Source organism: Chelon labrosus (assembly GCF_963514085.1).
Source record: "Chelon labrosus genome assembly, chromosome: 11".
NCBI classification, from domain to species: domain Eukaryota; kingdom Metazoa; phylum Chordata; class Actinopteri; order Mugiliformes; family Mugilidae; genus Chelon; species Chelon labrosus.
Window position 1 is genome coordinate 10,335,251 of NC_140344.1, and position 19,919 is coordinate 10,355,169.

General features: G+C 40.4%; 1 protein-coding gene across 1 annotated transcript; it reads left to right on the top strand.

The window, feature by feature from the left end:
- The first annotated feature begins 5,490 nt into the window (after window positions 1-5,490).
- Window positions 5,491-18,893, top strand: mov10l1 (Mov10 like RNA helicase 1). Its single transcript, XM_084555253.1, has 27 exons — window positions 5,491-5,559; window positions 5,849-5,965; window positions 6,092-6,279; window positions 6,657-6,816; window positions 7,069-7,181; window positions 7,348-7,535; window positions 7,685-7,831; window positions 8,021-8,311; window positions 8,510-8,704; window positions 8,993-9,107; window positions 9,399-9,576; window positions 9,677-9,747; window positions 9,836-9,927; window positions 10,918-10,973; window positions 12,394-12,488; window positions 12,568-12,640; window positions 12,729-12,910; window positions 14,120-14,266; window positions 14,428-14,549; window positions 14,627-14,726; window positions 15,003-15,149; window positions 15,489-15,662; window positions 15,851-16,000; window positions 16,658-16,765; window positions 17,542-17,682; window positions 17,809-17,900; window positions 18,658-18,893. The coding sequence occupies exons 2-27, from the start codon at window positions 5,869-5,871 to the stop codon at window positions 18,683-18,685; spliced, it is 3,450 nt and encodes a 1,149-aa protein (XP_084411379.1). The 5' UTR covers window positions 5,491-5,559; window positions 5,849-5,868; the 3' UTR covers window positions 18,686-18,893.
- Window positions 18,894-19,919: the final 1,026 nt, after the last annotated feature.

The following is a 19,919-nucleotide window of genomic DNA, read 5'->3' on the forward strand; positions in this document are numbered from 1 at the left end:
TGTACTATGCTCGGATGATAGTTAACCACCAGAGGTATTTGGTAATGCCTAGTACCTTCATACCTCAGGGATGCCACCAGGTTGATTGTGTTACTTCTGGGCGGCCACAGGGTTTTGTTCTGTCCTCCACATGGCTTCATACCCCACCAGGAGTATCTTGTTTGCCAAATGTTGTTCTAATTAGGTAAATTTCCCCTGATTCTTCTACCGTAGTTAAGTAGGATTTAGGAGTTAAATAGTTCATTTTGGAGGGTTCATCGGGTCACCCGTTTTGAGCAGTACAATTATAATCGAGGATTTGTCACTTTACTTTCACTTACCCACGTTACTTTATGGCTTTTCCAGATGGCAGAATTGTCACAAAGCATTGGGTTTCTTCACCGCATCACTTCAGGTCAATGAAAACCTGCATTTTTTGTTTTGTTTATTTTTTTGTTCCTGCTCAAAACCAACTAATCGTGTTTGAAGCAATTTATTTTTGGCCAAATGTCTCTAAATGGGCTTCATCTTCTGTAATCGCTTGTCCTGTGAAGGGTCGAGGGGGGGCTGGAGCCTATCCTGGTGGCTGTCATGGGGCGAGAAGCTGGGTACACCCTGGACAGATCCCCAGTCTTATCACAGGGCTAACACAGAGAGACAGACAACCATTCACACTCACATGCACACCTATGGCCAGTTTAGAATCACAAATGAACCTAACAAGCATGTCATTGGACGGTGGGAGGAAGCCGGAGTACCCAGAGAGAACCCACGCAGACACAGGGAGAACATGCAAACTCTAGTTTCACATTATGGACCATTAAACTATTTTCATGTTACACTAGAACCAGTTAGCTTGGTATGAACCAGGAAAACAGCAATCCTAAAGGAAACCTATCAGCATCTCTAAGGCCAACTAATGAATACTGCTATATAGCTTATTTAATGTGTACAAAAACACAAATGATGTTGCTATGAAGAGTTGTGTACTGGATTGTTCCTTTGTCTGGGGGTACCAGGAGAGATTTTAGGACATTAATGGTCCAAGCTAAGAAGCAGTGTATTCCCCAAAATCGAGGCTTGAGCAGGGAATGATTAAACTGAAAAGAGCAATGGTACAAGTTACTTGTGATAAACACACAAGTCACATTGTTATCAGATTAAATAATTTCACAACTAATAAATTACATGCTCAATTCAAAACGCCACAAAAAGAGTACAGGAACCTGGTGAAGTCCCCAACTGCAGCTGGTAACCATTGATGGGGACTGTGTGGAGTTTGTTCAGACCTACAAGTACCTGAGGCAGATGTTCTACCAGAATTATGCCAATCTCCTCCTCTATGCCGTGGTGTGCTGGGGAGGTAGCATTAAGAAGAAGACATAAAAGGACTGTGTCTATATATCTATCTCCACATATGTTCCACATGCACCTTTCACTTGTACTGGAGTTTGGATCACTCCTCCTTCACTTGAAAAACTGAAAAAATCTTTATTCAACTATTGTCCATCCCTGTGCTCTACCCACTCAAATCCTGATCAAGAAGCATGCCGATGAAAACACTGTTAACATTTTACAATGTGCAAAAAATGTTTATATCCTTAATTTTGCATAATTTTAAATATGTCTGTAAACACCTTAACTCTTGACATGCTTTCTCTGCAGTATGGGGAAAGGGCCAGCGCTTCTTCACATAACTATTCTCAGTATAAGAAATAGGCCGACTGTGGCCAAACACTGTCTCACAACCAGGCTGCCTTGACTGGACTGGTACTTGTTCATATGCTTGTGTGTTTTAGCTGCTAATTACAGAGGGAAAATTACAGCTCTGATTAAGCAAGGAGTCTGTTTTGTTTCCTGTGAAACTCACCGTAGCTATATATAATTTTGCATGGCATTTGTTGCCATTAAACAAGTCTGGTAGAGTGTCCAGTTATAGCAACACACACTGAGATCAGTATCTGATCTGATTCCTCCCTTGGCCTCATTTGCACTCTGTTGTGGAAACTGTAGTTGTCATGTGTGCAGAGAGCACCACCGCTTCCCTCTTGTGGTGAAAACAGGAAGGTATCACTGTAAACAGACAAGTACACAACAATATAAAGGCATTACAAGCAAAATAATAAAAAAATTTAAATATAGGAGAAGATTAAAGATAGGTTAAGTTAAGTGAGATTGTTCTCACCCAGCACTCAAACAGCCAAACTACAACTGTACAACTGCAGCATGGGCTCCTGAAACTATTCTGGGCCGCACTCCAGTTTCATATATAAACCGCTGATGTTAATGTCCTATCACTTGCCACAGTCTCCTGAAGGTACAGAATTTCAAACCAGCTACATAAAAATGCTCTTTGGGAACTGTTATAAATCAACGTAATGTCTCTGCCATACCAACCGTATAAATGTTTTTGTACGTTTTACTACTTTGTGCAAGTCCATTAACTAAAAATCATATACCTTAGTGCTGAGCACGTTCCAAACCAGACAGGAAACAAGTAACAGTGCCTTATTCTCATAGACAGACCTCCTTCCTTAACAATTACGGTGAATTAATTTGAAAAAATAAAAACACTATATAACTCTATACCAAAATGGTGACTTTAATTGTGAAGGCAGCCATTTACATCATTGTAGCTATTAAACTCAAGTTGTTTTACAGTATCGCTGCAATGATGAAATTGTAAAGCTCAATGAAAGTTTTACTTGTACTTATCTAAAACGCTGCAAGGAACAGATGCTGATTTCTGGAGACTGTTCTGCTGGCATTTGTTACATGCTGCACATGAATTTCCATTATCCATTTACAGACGTCCATGTATGAATATGTCTTTCTCTCGTGGATTCATATGGATCAAAATAGATCCAACTCCATCAAAATCGATCAAATGCTGTGTGGCAGGTGGGGAATCCCAAGGGAGCACTATCACACTTTCTTATACATAGCATGTTTCATATCTCAGTAAATTAAACTGTATTCTATGATGAGGGAGTTAGGGGATTTATAGCGGTTTCTCTTATCTTTTGGCATAAACATCTTATATTTCTCTTCTTTCTCAGGGTGTGCTGCATGCGGCCAATTGCGTATACATGCCTGAATATATCACAATAAAAGTTAATACAAAAATAGTATAATTTGTGCAATGTTTGGCAGTAATGTATGATATGTACTAAACAGGCTGCGTTCTTTAACATACCGCATGTTTTAACTGACACTAATAAATGTCACAACATCAAAGCCTGACAAAGACGTACTCTGGTATATCATTACATTCAGTTGTAGTAAGCTATGACAGTTAACAGACACACTTATAGAGAGTTCCAAATGTCAGTGTCCCTACTATTTATCTAAACCCTTTAAGGAGTCATAAGTTATAACTCATATGGTCGTTATCTATGATATACACAATGTCACACATTCCTTAAAGCAGTGTTGCCTCAGTTAAATGTCCAGGGTCTTAAATAGGGGTCACTGAAAAGATTTACCAGTGGGTAGTTACCATACCCTCCTGCCATTAGTATTAATAATATTTAGAAGATCAAATTAAACATGGCTTTATAGTGACATGCACAGGTGAACGCTGTAAAGGTCAAAGTAATCAAATACAGTTGAATCTTGATCTTACTAAAATAATGCTGTGTGACCGAGTGACGTAACCACAACGCAAAAAGGAAGTTAATAACAGGGGAACATTTCACACGCAATCAGATCACCTCAGCAGACTGATGACTCACCAGTCCAGTTTTTCATTAGGAAACAGCACAGGTGTGGATGTACTGTGAGAAAGTGCAGTATGGTGCACGCCACGGTCTATTGTGCATACTGTTGACATACCAGAGGTTTGCTGTTTGTCAAGCTCTATAAACTACAAATGTGCAGATATGTGATGTACAGATCAGTCACGTAGTGAGCAGAACATAGTAGGAAGTAGTCGCAGTGTTTACGAGTGGCAGTGGGAGCTTCGTTCACACAGGGTGTACAACGATCAGCCACAACATTATGACCACTGACAGGAGAAGTAAATAACATTGACCGGCTTGTGAAATTCAGTGTTCTGCTGGGAAACTTTTGGACCTGGCATTCATGTGGATGTTACTTAGTCATGTACCACCCACCTAGACCAGACTAGGCATCCCCACCCCATAGTAATGACACTCCTTGATGGCAGCAGCCATGCCCAGCAGGATGTAGCCAAAAAGGCCCCCACTAACAACATCCTGTTGCCAGACACCACAGGACACCCTCATAAGGCCCATGTCCATTCTCTGATGAGTTACAACTGTTTTGTAGGTGCAAGAGAGACCTACACAATATTAGGTGGACATAATGTTATGCCTGATCCGTGTATATATAGTGTATAATGCTGCTAAGAAGATCTTGACATTATGCTGTCTTTCACACCGAATCTAGTCTTGCATAGCAAGCCATATCTCCACAGTGCTGTGTCAGTGCTGGAAAATGAATATCATTCTGGGACAGGGGAAAAACACCATGGTTAGTTTGTTTGTTTTGGGCGGTGTTTAGGCCAAAACGCAGCAATAGTACATACATATTGCTTTGCTTTGCAAAGTATTATAGACTTGTTTTAGTTGAACATTTACATGTAAGGAAACAGCAACAACGCTGACTATCCAACAGAACGTTTATTGATAAAAAAGACAAACATAATTTGAAATTTAAAACCACAGACAAGTTGCTAGTTGCACATGATTCTTGTAGAAGTGTGTTAAATCAATATTGCAAGCTCAAATGTAGCTCAGTACAAAAGCAAAACAAACTTCTATTTTGTTGTTATACAACATTTAATACCTTCAACAAAATGTCCACAATCTGCAATGTGTAGATTATTGTGCCTATTTCCTTATTTATTGCATTACTGAAATAATCAAAGCAGGAAATTGTACAATTTTCATTCCGAATCTGATATTATTTTCACGTGTTTACAATAACATAACTATAACATATTCTCAATTAAAAGCTAAACAACTTTGTGGTGTTAGCAGGAGCCCATGCTATAGCAAAGAAGAAAATACTTTTTTTCACACCTTTACATTAAATTGACTGTTTGGTTCTTTGGATAAATATTGAAAGGAGAGTTGTTTACTGTCACACTAGCAGTATTTACAACTTGTCTTTCTCTTTCTTGGTCTTGTTATCTGTAGGTTCCTTCCTTCGCTTCACTTTGGCGGTTACGGTTCAAAATGGCGGCAGCGCTGCCACATTGCCCTCTAGCGGCGGCCGTCAAAAAGCTCCAGCATTTCTTCTCCTTACTTCTACTGTATACTCTTTAGGTGAGTGAATCTTTCTGATTACATTAGGCTTTGACTGCAACATTAGGCAAACGATTCCCAAACCGTCGCTTTATAATGAAATTTAAACTTATTGGGTTTGCTCAGTCCTCCTGTGATCTGGCGGGTTTGGCGGTAAATTGAAAGGAGCACACCTTTCTGGTAGGGTCACCGTATTTCACATAGCACCGCCCCCCTCTTCATTGCCGTGACCGAGCGCGTACGCGCACCCGTGAAGTAAAACTGAGATTCAAGCCGCAACGTCCAAGAGCTGTACAATCGACTGCAACACGTAAATTGTTGTTTAACATTTTTTTACGTCATGTAAAACAGTCCTAAAACATCTGTCCTTTGTTCGTTAAATAATGTTTTTAATTACTTTCACCTGCAGGCAGCCCTTTGCGCTATAGCTAAAGTAACTTTTAGCTAACTTGCATTTGAATTTGTTAAATAGCATGTTTTTCAAATTAACCTAAGTAAGTTGGAAGCAAAGCGTTAGTTAAGTGGATAAAGAAGTTACTGGACATGATAACCGTCGTTAAGTTAAAATTATTCATAAAGACTTGCTCTTTCCCGTCTAGCTAGCTACCGTTTTACAGATATGCTTGCTGCTCTGCGGTGTATCCTGTCCAAGCTCATTTCTCCATTGTGGAGGACCGTAGAGGTGGACGGAGAAAGGATTTTCTCCGGCACACCAGGTAAAAAGCAACATTCCCATTAATAAAGTTCACTTCTTTAGCTCAGTAGTTATGTATTATATTTTGAACCCATTGGATGCCATGGCATGTTTGGACGACATGTTTTTTTCTCCCCATGCTGTTCAGGCATGGAGGAGATTCGCCACCTGCGGGGCAGTGTGGTAACCCAGCTGTGTCTTGACCATGGCATGATAGACGATGCTGTCTGCTTCACCAGTGCTGAGGTGTTGGGTGGGATCCCACTGAAAGAGGGGGACCTGGTGAACTGCATAGCAGTGAGGGACGGTGCCCAAGGGGGGTGGAAAGCTCTGAGGGTGAGGAACTTGTGCTTCATTCGTGTGGTAGCTTGAATTTATAGACTTGCCAGTTCATTGGGTAATTGAGGGAAAATTAATACATTCTAATGTAATAGTCCTGCAGTAAATCTAATCTGTAAAGTCACAGAGAGCTGCTGATTCAATAGTTTTCATTTTGGAGGCTGTGGTTTGTAGTACCATTGAATTGTGTTGACACATGCTTCTATTATGTATTATCTAAGTGTGCTAGGCTAAATAGCAGAAACACCTTTAAAAAAAAAACATTATAGCAGTCATGAAGGAAGCTTTAGAGATTACTGTTGTATTAGAATGCATTTTTACTAGTGTACCTAATGAATTGGCAAGTTGGTATAGTTTTTAGTTTTTTCATTTAGGTGGAGAAGAGTGCAGATGCTTGGGAGGATGGAGGATGCACTTCACTAGAAGCTGACAGTATGCAGCTGCGGCCTCTCATTGGTACGGTCACTTCATTCGATGGAGACGGCGGCTACATAAATCAGACCACCTACTTCTCACATGACAGCCTTTGGGAAGGTACTGATCCTCGCTTTCTTTCACATGCTAAAATGAGGAGCCTCTTGACCTCATGACTGACAGACTTACGCAGTTTCCCACATAGATGCTGATCATTAAGCCAACATTTTTAACCAATTTAAAAATCACTTGTATCTGATTAGATTAAACAATCCTACAGCCACAACCGCATTTACTCTGAGTCTGCTCAAGACTGATGTTAACTTTCCTGCCTGTTGGTATTTTATGTTTGTTTTCACTATTTTCTTCCAGGTTTTAAGCCAATGAAAGGAGACTGGGTCCAAGCAAAGTATTTTATCAATCCAACCCAGTGGACGACGCAGGCTCAGTCTGTTGCTCCTTTACGCTACTGCCGCCGAGATCAGGTAATTGTATCATTGCTTTACAGTATGCACTACAAATCCACTTAAGAGCACTTGCATCGTTGAATGTAAAATGGATTTAGATCAGATGCTTCGAATCAGAAAGCCTGTTTGTTCGTAAATCAAATTACTTCTTTCATTCTTATCTCCTTGTCTTTCATATGTCTAGATGCGCGTTACCAGCATGTACGGTAACAATGGAGTGGTGGAGGACAGTGTTTTCTTCAGCCTGGACTCTCTGCTGCTGCCTGCCCACTACCAGCCTTTGCCGGGGCACCTGGTCAACCTGGTGATGGTGGAGAGCAGCCAGTCCCTTTACTGTTGGAGGGCCCTGTGCATGGCACCCTGCCTTCAGAGGTCACAGTCTTTGGACTATCATGATTTGGACTGATCGCTCAGTCTGCTAGTTTTTTTAATTTAAAGTGCAAGTTAAAATTGTTGTTTTCATCATCAGGAGTGTAGTCATTTCCATATTTGTTTGTGGTTTCTGTTTTTGTTATTTCTAGTTGCAGCATGAATTTTCCTGTTACACATCTCACAGAGGCTCAACTCCAAGACATCTTTGAAAACAAAGGAGGGCTGGATGTAACGGACTATGGCCAGTTTGGAGACTTGATGATTGGGGAGAGACGAGAGCTGGTGCTCTGGATACAGTGAGTTAACCAAAGGATGAAGTAAATGTTCATATTCCAAGCGTAAAAGTAAATTAAATCACTAGAACTTGCACTTTTTTTTTAGCATCATTTTGGTAAATATTTCTCTAATCTGAAAGAAAATGAGAAGACAGCAAATTCCTTTTCCTATTCCACACTGTACAAGCTTTCATCTTTCTCTTGCAACAGAAATAAAGGCTCCGAGACGCACAGGCTGAAGGGCTGTGACTTTGCTGGCTGGGACTCAGAGGAACAGTTCTCCGTGGTTGCTGTCAGTGAACCCACACCGCTGAGCCAGAAGCGACAAACTTTGCAGGAAAACTCCTCCGAGTCCTCAGAAAAACAAGTCGGAGTTGAGAAACAGGTCGACAAAGAGAATGGTGAGCTGCAGCACCAATCCCCTGGTGTAAGAAGAGAGGAAAGAGAGGTGGTTATTTCTCCAGAAGAGCGACTGTCGGTTGTAGTAGCCTGCAACCCAAAGTAAGTTATGTTTTTAAAGCTATAATTGTGAGACTTGAATCAGCTAAAAGTAATGTTTTTGGTTTCATCTCTGTCTGGGCCGGCTGTCTTACCATTTAAAATTAGCTCTACTTACAGATGTGAGACAGCTGTGACTGTCTGTGTGAGGTTTTTGTTAGTATGTTGTCTGTAAAGCTATAATTTTGATGAATTCCCCAGGAGCATGGGAAGCTGTGCTGAGCTGCTACTGCTGCACTTCTCTTCTTTCACCATTGGGAGGCGCCTGGAGGTCACAGTAGGCAGTGAACATGAGGGCCTGCTGCAGCCCTGTGTGTCCTACACTCCCAGTTACACTTGTCCAGTCTTGACACCCTTTAATGTGATCACCATGTCTGCGCCAAAAGATACACCAAGGTACCAAAATAGCTGATACCAGTGATTATTAAGGAAGAGCATCAAACTTGAGCACTGATATTTGTCATGTCATTTGTACAATGTTGCTACTGCTACCGCTAATAATGAAATCTGACTAGTCTGTCTCTAAAGTTATGACTTTCAGATATACTCTTTTAGCTAATCAGTTCCCAGAATTTTGAGCAAGCAGTTTTTCTTCCTGCTATTTATAAGAAATTAAAATTGTCGTCATAAAAAAAATAAGAATTATGTTACCACTCGACTGAAATGGATTTTTCCCACTTCTAGGCTTTCTAAGCGAATGCTGCCAAACTTCCTACCTCAGTACCCAGTGCCTCAGGCTCTAAGAGACTGTGTGGAGGCACAGAGTGATGTGCTGGTAGTTCAGCCCTGCTTAGGACAGGTAAGCATGGATATGATGGCACAGGATAATCCAGTTGATAGACAGTTGGACTAGGGTCCAGAAGTTTTTATTACTGGTTCATTAAAGCACTTTAATTGTATTGGATGTGCAAATGTACAAAGAAGTCTGTGCTTAATGCAGAGGTTGTTTCAAAATTGGCCCAATGAAATGATGTATTTCTTAGTTCTCTTTTGAGTGAAAGAAAAAGATTTTATAAATATACGTAGTATGAATTGAAGGGCTATATTAAAATATGTTATTGTCCTTGTCCTCTTGTGTCTATTTGCGCAGGTACTGTCTGCGTCCAACCTACATTTACGTTTCTCAGCACTGCTCTGGCTAGAAGAGCTGCACGCAGAAATGGAAATTAGGGAATTAACAATCACTGGAGTTCCTCTCAGGAAAGGAAGTGTCTACCTGCACCTCAAGGTGCCTGAGTTGTCCGAAGGCAGACACAATCTCAATATAGGTGAGGTGGCCATAGCCGTCTTCTGTCGTTGTTGCATTATAGCAAAGGTTCATGTTGTAGTGTTTTTGTATAATACAGTAAGAGTCTTGTTTCTCTACAGGGGACAGAATAGTGCTGAAGAAACCAGAGAGCAACGGTTCAGTAATAAACTGTGTTAGTTATGTCACAGAGGTAAAGAGATGTTTGATTCTCTGAAGCATCTTTTGAAACTTACTGCTTCTTAAATCCAGACTCAATCGAATGTTCTGTTGTGACACAGCTCAATAATGAGGATGTGAGTTTGAGAGTGAACTCAGAATTTCAGCGCAGCTACCTCGGAGAGCCACTTGATGTTGAGTTCTCGTTCAACAGGTGTGGAAAATATCAATGTTTTCTTAAAGTGGACTCAGACTACAGGAATTTTCAGGAGATTTTGAAAGAGAGGGCAGATGATCTGGACATAATATCACCCCGAATAATATCATAAAGTGTCTGATATTCAGGGTTTAAGGACATCTGGGTGTCTTTCACAATAGCCAATGAGAGAGACGAGGACACCGAGCAGCTGATGGTGTTGTCAAGCAACATAAACATTCAAGCCCTAGAGGCTAACGTTAGCTATATTACAGTTGACAGATATTGAAACTGACACTTAAATCTTACCTCCATTATTCTTCCATCTGTACAATAGATTGATTATGTCCCTACATCCATTTTCTCATCAACACTTGTTAAGACTTCTGTGTTTGTCTCTGTTTTTGTTTAGACCCATTTCCCCATGAGTTAGTATCAGGTGTTGCATTCAGTTCTCCCCAATCTATCTAGCTGCCTGCCGCATTCATCTAAATAATATCCTGTTGTTTGTGCAAGTTTGACATGACAAGTAAAGAACATCTGTTCATTTCTACTTTAGTGTGTGATGCAGCTAGCCAACCACGCATGTTTTGTGTAGGAAAGTTGGTGTGGAGTCGCTTTGTTAGGAATTGATTACGCTCCGTCAAAGATCTGCCGGGCCAAACAAATTGTTCTGAGGAGCTATGAGTGGTGATGAACGTCAAGGTAACAGTGACACAGCTGTCCACGTTATCTGAGCGCTGTGGAATTGAATTTGGCTCTGATTGGTTGTAGGACTATCCACTTGTCTGCAAAGATATTTCTTTCTCTGTATCAGTTTAAACAAGCCCCTTGACGAAATCCAAATGGCGTGCTTTCGAGATCGTGAAAAGAGTTTGAAACTCCTGTAGTCTGAGGACAACATTAGATTGGATTTATGGGTTCATAATGAAAAGGTATTTAAACACAATGTTTTGTGGTTACTACACCTTATTTTTCTTATAATAGTTTTACTGCTTGCATTATTAGGCTGACCATGAGGCGGTGTCACCACGCACTTCACCAGACAAAACAGTTCGGCGAGAGTAAGTTTTAGTAGAATTGCTTTACTCAGCCTTCACTCATATATATCACAAAATGTATTCTGTAAAGAAGACTGGTTGTCATTGTGATACAAATACTATACATACAGGTACATAAAGAAGTCTTATTCAAATACAAAGAGTAGGCCTCTTCTAAATTTCCCATCATGGTTTCAGGAAGGTTGAATGACGTTTAGCTTCTGAATACTTCAGAGCTAAGTGTATTTCAGATGGAGTGGTTGCTCATTCAGTTACATCATTCTATCACTGTTTTAATAATCAAAAAGCACATGACTCTTCTCATTCTGTACACTGTGGCAGCAATGCTTTTCACCCTCTATCTGGAAATGCTTCCTTTTGGCAGTACACTGTAGAGCTTTGAGAAGCAATCCTCACTCTGTCTGGGATGAAAACTGTTAGAGTGGAAACAGATTTGATGAGAGTAAAGTTCTAGGTCACTGTTTAATACAGTTATTTATTAAAATAAGCTTGTAATAATAACAGCAATTATTTTCTGTTTCTCTAAACAAATTTATCTTCCAGAACATTTGCTGTGTGAAAGGCACATTAACGATTAGCATTTACACCGATTAGCCACAACATTAAAACCACTGACAGGAGAAGTTAGTAACCTTGACCATCTTGTGACAATCCAGTGTTCTGCTGGGAAACTTTTGGACCTGTCATTCATGTGGATGTTACTTAGACATGTACTAGGCACCTCCACCCCATAGCAGTGACGCTCAGCAGCCATCCCCAGCAGGATGCAGCCTGACCCAGACACACACACACAACAACAGTTTAGGAACAACTCCAAAAACATGAAGAACAGCACAAGGTGTTGACCTGGCCTCCAAATTCACTAGATCCCAAACTGATCAAGTATCTGTGGGATGATCCACAGAGGCCCCTCCCCTCAACCCATAGGACCCAAAGGCCCCCACTAACAACACTCTGTTGCCAGACACCACAGGACACCCTCAGAAGGCCCATGTCCATTCTCTGATGAGTCACAACTGTTTGGAGACACAAGGGAGACAATACTACACAATATTGGGAAGATGGTCATGATGTTATGACTGATCGGTGTATATGTTTTATCAGAAATGGCCACATTGATATAATGTCTATGCACTTATTTCACTTAAATATTGATTTTAAGTGAATTGCTCTGTGATTTACATTTTTGCAGTGTGCAGAATTTTGGAAGCAGAGTTTTAATCTAATTATATGAAATAATAGGGTAGTTATATTACAAAACACAATGACACAACCACATAACTGTCACTAGAGGGTGCTGTTTATATCTTTCATAATGACTCAGCTACAGTACACTACAGTGTCTCTTTAATTTATATTAGAGATCATCGAAGATATACACGGTATCTTCTTGCACCGGTGTTATTTTTATATCTTTGTGTAGTTCTGTTCCCTTCCAGAGTGACAATTCAGACCCCTCAGTGGACAGCAAAATGGATAGATGAGCAAGACCAAAGCAAAACAGTGAAGGACAATCAGGTGAAAACCAAAACCAAAAACATAAGGCATTAGCTTATCAATTCTAGTATTGAGCAAGTGTTTCTGTATTGAACACCAGGTTCCAGCCAATGAAAACGGAACAATGTCGAGCATTTCGGTTGACATGAAGTCCAAGGCCACACAGACTAAAGGTATTTGCGTTTGAGTTAAGTTGTTCTCCTGTTTTTATCTGAACGTTTCATAACAGTATTGGTGAAAAAAATGTGTAAATGCTTCCAGATGGTAGACTGCTGACCAAAGCGATCCCCTGCAAAGGACAATTCTTTAATCCAGACCTAAACCAGCCCCAGAGAGAGGCAGTGAAGAGGATCGTGGCAGGAGAGTGTCGGCCCATTCCTTATATGCTCTTTGGACCTCCAGGCACCGGAAAAACAATCACACTTATAGAGGCAATACTGCAGGTGCATATACTTGGGCACTGTAGAGTATACTGTATTTATTATTTGGGTCAAAGTAGTAACAGAATTAGAAAGAATCCTTAAACGAATGGTCAAGGGAAACTGGCTAACACTGGTACTGATGGGAATCTTCTTGACAAGTGTTGTCAGAATTATTCAGTACTTTGATACACTGCCTGGCCAAAAAAAAATGGATTTAACTAAGCAAATAGGTACGAGCTTCCTATCGGATAATTACTGGATGGGCAATTGTCTTTCAGCTGGCAACAAGTTATTTAACCCCAACTGATGCAATGAGTAGCTTCTCATTCAACAACCATGTTGAAAGACACATCCTGTGCTTGTGGAAAAGATGCTAGTCTGTTTGAGAAGGGTCAAATTATTGGCATGCATCAAGCAGAGAAAACATCTGAGATTGTAGAAACTACTAAAATTGGGTTAAGAACTGTCCAACGCATTATTAATAACTGGAAGGATAGTGGGGAACCATCGTCTTCAGGGAAGAAATGTGAGGCTTAATGGAAAAAAAAGCTTCAGTTTGCTAGGGAGCATAAAGATTGGACTCTGGAGCAATGGAAGAAGGTCATGTGATCTGATGAGTCAAGATTTACCCTGTTCCAGAGTGATGGGGGCATCAGGGTAAGAAGAGAGGCAGATGAAGTGATGCACCCATCATGCCTAGTGCCTACTGTACAAGCCTGTGGGGGCAGTGCTATGATCTGGGGTTGCTGCAGTTGCTCAGGTCTAGGTTCAGCAACATTATGTGTCCAAAGAATGAGGTCAGCTGACTACCTGAATATACTGAATGACCAGGTTATTCCATCAATGGATTTTTTTCTTCCCTGATGTTACGGGCATATTCCAAGATGACAATGCCAGGATTCATCAGGGTCAAATTGTGAAAGAGTTGTTCAGGGAGCATGAGACATAATTTTCACACATGCATTGGTCACCACAGAGTCCAGACCTTAACCCCATTAAGAATCTTTGGGATGTGCTGGAGAAGGCTTTACGCAGTGGTCAGACTCTCCCATCATCAATACAAGATCTTGGTGAAAAATTAATGCAACACTGGATGGAAATAACCAACGAAATATTAGTGTGGGACTTTTTTTTTTTTTTTTGGCCTGGCAGTGTATTTCATGACTTTCAATTTTATTCCCGTTGTGTCTAGTTAATTCTTTGTGACTTCAACATTCTTTCCTCCTACAGATTTACCACTTTCTGCCCAGTAGTCGGGTACTCGTATGTACTCCTTCTAACAGTGCGGCTGACCTCATCTGCATCCGCCTACATGACGGCGGCTTCCTGCATACTTCAAGTTTGGCTCGTGTCAATGCAACCTTCAGGCAGTATGAGGTAGTGAACAGGAACAGTGGCTGCAAAAAGAAACTTACTGTGCTTTAAAAAATAAATAAATACTTCTGGTCCCACCTTTGGACTTTACTATTTTGCTACTTTGCTTTGTCATCCAGAATGTGTACAGTATATTTCATGTGGATGTGATCGTTTGTCCCTAGTCTATTCCAGAAGTGCTGAAACCGTACTCAAAGGCCGGAGAGGACATCCGTCATGCTGCTTTTCACAGGATTGTAGTCAGCACCTGCTCCAGTGCTGGCATGTTCCATAATATAGGAATACAGTAAGACCAGAGCTGCAGTATGGGTGTTTCTCCCTTTTTGGTATCGGTTAATTCACTGTGGTTTTGTTTTTCCTCAGAGTGGGACATTTTACCCATGTCTTTCTGGATGAAGCCAGCCAGGCCACTGAGCCAGAGTCCCTGATCCCCATTAGCCTGGTATCAGAGAGAGATGGACAGGTAAGCACAAATGTCTATTGTCTCCTGTGCAGTCACATTTATGTGTAATTCACATTAGACATGTTTCTGGTGTGGATGCACTAGAGCCTGAATATTCGGTTATAGCTTATAGCTGTATTTTTGGAAGTTACTTCCTTAGTTACGTCCTTTTTTTCTTTTCTTTTTGCTGTTTTATGTATCTGACAGAAGTTTTTTGTGTACTTAGTTTTGTTGAGTGATGACTGGAGCTGAGCTTTATTGATTAGTAATGATCTTTCCATCTTTGCCTGCTGATAGATTGTGCTGGCTGGAGACCCCTGTCAGTTGGGTCCAATAGTGAAGTCTAAGCTCGCTGCTTCCTTTGGCCTCGGGGTGTCTTTGATGGAGAGGCTGATGGCCAACCCGCTGTACTCCAGACAGGACTGGGGCTATAACACCAAGCTGGTTAGTGCACTCCTTACAAATGTTTATGGTGTTTCAGGCAATTTTAAGTTGTTACTTGAGAGCGAGCCTTACATAAACATTCATGAAGATAACCATGGGATGTTTCACATGCTGTGCAGATGCTATACTGCATAGTGTCTGAAGCCATGTACAGCATAACTGCCTCTCATCATTGTACCGTGGTAAATTTCTTTTCATATTAGTGCTCTTTGACGTTTGTCTGACAGTGACGAGCACACATAATGACAAAAATATGTTTTGGATGACTGTATTTAAGAATACTTGTGTGCACTGCAGATGGTATATCATGATTAAAAAGGTGCCTTTTTATTGTAACAGGTGACTAAGCTGATCTACAACTATCGCTCCCATGAGGCCTTGATCAAACTGCCTTCCAAGCTCTTCTACCAGGGAGAACTGTGTTTTAAAGCCCCCTGTGCTATTGTGGAGTCCCTCTGCCAGTGGAAGAACCTGCCCAAAAAAGGCTTCCCACTCCTTTTTCATGGTGTCAGGGTAATGAAAACTTACCATGAATATACCTTTGCTATGATCTTTCTGATAAAGCCTATTTGGCCTTGGTTACCAATTTCTGAGGTACATCTCTTCAGTCTAATCTAATCTTTGTTAGGTTCATGATGTTAGTTCTCTTCCCTGGGACATTCAGCACCAAGGTTTATTTCAGTGGCTGTGCTCTGTTCCAGGGCTCCGAAATGAGAGAAGGCAACAACCCATCATGGTTCAACCCAGCGGAGGCTGTACAGGTTATGTTGTACTGCTGCCAGCTGGCAAAAAAGCTCTACAACCCTGTGGATGCCTCCGACATTGGCATCATTGCCCCCTACAGGAAACAAGTAAGGCCGGAGATATGCTTGCTGTTTAACCATGTGTTTGCTGCATTGTCATCATAATTGTCCATGTACTTGGCTGTCTACTACACACATTACTGAAAGATTCTACTAGAGGGAACTACAGAGTACTTATACCATATAAAACTATTCACTGCATTATTTTGTTGAAAGCTGATAAAACACATCGTTGTCATTGTCTTTTCTTCATTTTTCAAAAATGTTCACCATGCACTGATGTAAAGGTCTTGTACTATTTTCTGTTTAGTTTTAAAGGTTTTCATTTTGACCTGGTACTGATCTCTCGCCAGCTATTTTGATAAGCGTGTTTGTCAATGTCATTGCTGATGGAAGATTCACCAGATTCACAAGATTCACCATTCACATTACCTTATTTATCCAACATCGCCCTTATCATTCATGTGCATACTGCTTCTGTGTAGTATCTGTAGAATGAATTTATGATGGGCATGACTGATACTCCATACTACATCCTATTTACAGCCATCATGCACACGCGAATGCATAGTTGTATCTTTTGTTGGAGTGTAAATATCTTTCATTTCCATCCCATTATGGAAAACATTTAATTGAAATTCAATTCCAATTCAGTTTAAATGGTGTGCCCTAAAATGTCACAATGGCTTTCATATCACTGTCAAGTGTGAGAAAATTCGTGTGCTGCTGGGGAAGGTGGGCCTCTCTGACATCAAAGTGGGCTCGGTGGAGGAGTTCCAAGGCCAAGAGTTCCTGGTCATCATTCTGTCTACGGTAGGAAAAAAAAGACTTTGGGAAGTAAAAACTCCATTGTTTGACCTCTGCTGTACATACATACTTCCTAAAGTGCAGTGTTGTAGCATATTTTATTATGTGTTTTACGTAATTACATTTCTGTGGCTCAGTCTAGTTTTACAGAGTTTGAGAGTGGTGGGACAGCTGGGTTTGGCCTGCACAGAGAAATGTGTGGTGATCAAGACATCTAAATGTATTCTTTCTAAACCATTTATAAATTAAGTCGCACAGTTTTTAATGCTAACATATGTAGTTTTTGTTGGGCGAGATTTTCAACCTGTTTCCACAAACTTTGGTTCGAAAGCACAGAAGGGGCTGATACCCATAAAGTATATACATTATATACATATTTTTTTAACTAATGTTAGTAAATGTAATGTTACATCAACTCTCTTTACATCCAAGATTGTCTTGGGATGCATCTGTTAAATTATTGGTTTTCTTTTTCTCAGCTCATATTCAAACGATTAAATGAACTGAATCTGGTAGAGCCAGACAAGGAAGCAGCCACTGCTCTTCTTTGACCTTGCGTGACCCCCCACACGAATGAGCAAGATTACTGTAACCACAAAATTACACATTAGGACTGAAATACGTTTTTTAAAATGAACCACTACTACAATAACATCACATTAGTGCAGATGGCATCACCCATTTTAAATTAAAAGGGGTCTGTGATGCCTAAACATCGCTCATGACCTTTAAATTTCCTATTATAGCAATTAATCGGTTAATTTCATTCCTTTACAATATAGGTGCGCTCTAATGAATCGGTAGAGAACGATGATTTGCAGAGATCGCTTGGCTTTCTGGCCAACCCGAAACGTTTCAACGTGGCCATCACTCGTCCCAAAGCTTTGCTCTTAGTTGTTGGAAACCCGCACATTCTCATTAGGGTGAGTGACAGAACACTTGTTTAATCCTTTTTTTGTAAGATCTGTAGGTTTGATGTGCTTTTGTGTAATACAATACATACATACATACAACTTATAAAGTAATTCATTGAATGAATTTCTTTGCAGGATCCTTGCTTCAGAGCTCTGCTCCAGTACTGTTTCATCAACGGGGCATATCTGGGCTGCAACCCTCCTCCTTCCCTGAGAGACGGTCAGATGTACGTAAACTGATTAGTAATGTCTTTTCATTGTTATTACACTAACTTACCAAAACATTAGGTACACTAATGAATAGACTGTCTCTATTATACAGAGAGCTATTATTTTCATTCACAACAACTACATTAACCCTATGTTTATATTTCTTTTTTATACTTTCACAAAGTGTTTATATTTTGTAGTAATAATAGTTTTGCTATTTGTACATGTCCTTTCTTGTACCTGTGCAAATGGCAATAAAGTCTATTCTCTTCTGTTCTAATGAAAGTTAGCACTTTCTAATATAACCGTCCTGCATCAAATCCCCCTTTATGACTGATATAATGTTTAGTGTATGTTAAAACAGCATAGGAAAGGTGGTAATTCAACTGGATGATTAGTTTGGAGGATGTAGTTTGCCGTTAAACTGGACTGATTTAAATGCAAAAGTATTTCTGTTATTTGGCCTAGCCCCCACTCAAAATAATAGAAACACGTGTGAGTACAACACAATTCAATAGTACTGCAAACCACAGCCTTCATGAAGCTAAGATTTAGTGCAGGACTGTCATATTGGAATGTATTAATTTTCAAGTGTACCTAATGAACTGGCAAGTGAGTGTATAAGTATTCTATAAAATATTTTAGGTTAATGCTCAGAATACAAACTTGAAATGTTGTTTTTTAATTGAAATTTAATCGGTGTGAGCCAAAAATCAATACCATGAACATTAAGAACTCTAAGGTTTTAAATCTTTTTTTTTTAATCTTCCACAGAGTTGAAGACGAGCAAAGGACTGCATAAGTGGAAGATGTAATTATAGCTGGAGTACCTCAGCTTAGTCAGTCTGACAGTAGTATCTTAAGTTTTTCCCTTCACATTTGTTTGCCTTGTCTCTGTGTTGTTCTCAAAGTAAGTTGTTGCACTTAACTGAGTTAACGAGTTTCATTAGAGAAATATCTTGGTAAAAATGCAGATCCACTGGGATTCGTAATAAAAGATGATGCTCTTGTACACTGCCCAATTATTCCTGCGTCATTGTTAAGTTGATGTGCTTGACCGTGCGTAAGATTTTTCACAGATTATTAGTAAATTATTGGGAATTGCAGCACAGCAGTTCCACTGCGTCTGTCTACCGCGACTGCACAACAATGCTACCGACATGATTTGAATGGCATTGACCTGATTTTTACAGCAGAAATATCCAATTGCTTTGGAAAGAGAAGTTAAATAAAAGAGAACATTTTAACTTTTAATAAATTGAATGAGTTACCCTCCACAAACGTCTGCAAATTCAGAGGGGCAAGATGTCTGCACGGCTCGGCGTGGCAGCGTCTGCCCGTAAGGCCCGGAGACTGGATGTGACAATTGAGTGCTATTGACAGTCTGCACAGAGGCTGTCAGTCCTACTGGAGCCCAGCAGGATGGTGCGGGGTAGGGGGAAGAGAAAAGAGGCAAATGGGGGTTCAGTCTCTTAAGTTAATGAGTCTCTTACGTGCAGGGAGGAGACAGCTTTTATCTGAGTTTGCTGTGCTGTGCTGTGAGGGAGCCCAGCTCAGACACTCGCTCCCCCTCCTTTACTTGGCAAGCACGCCTCCGTCTTTGATGTGAGTCTCAGGTGTCCCGCTCTGCTGTCTGTCCCACTCTGCCGGGAGAACACTTACACAATATATATTTTACTCTGTGGATATTAAAGCAAATTTCAGCAGCATCTACAAACAGACAGCTTCTCTACTTGATTATTTATGCCAGAGGACTTGAATTGCGGAGGTGTTCATGCGATAAGTTGGTCTGCTATAGTGACTCGTGTTTTATGAAATATAAAAATGGTGGCGGCGCATAGTCTTGCCTCTGCTTGTTTGAATAATATGAGATTTTCAAATTCATGTATTAAAACCGAGTTTGGCTGTATCGCGGAAACTGAATAAAGTTAATATTCCAGACTTGTGGAATAAAACAATACTTAGCTGCAGAGACAGAAATAAGCTAGACATTTGTGCAAGAATGCCAGTACTATGCTATATCCTCAACAAGGAAA

Excerpts from the sequence above, each read along its gene's own strand:
- mov10l1 (XM_084555253.1), top strand. The coding sequence starts at position 5,869 with ATGCTTGCTGCTCTGCGGTGTATCCTGTCCAAGCTCATTTCTCCATTG. Across the intron at positions 9,748-9,835 it reads GTGTTAGTTATGTCACAGAG|CTCAATAATGAGGATGTGAG; the intron begins GTAAAGAGATGT and ends GTTGTGACACAG. Across the intron at positions 16,001-16,657 it reads TTGCCCCCTACAGGAAACAA|TGTGAGAAAATTCGTGTGCT; the intron begins GTAAGGCCGGAG and ends ATCACTGTCAAG.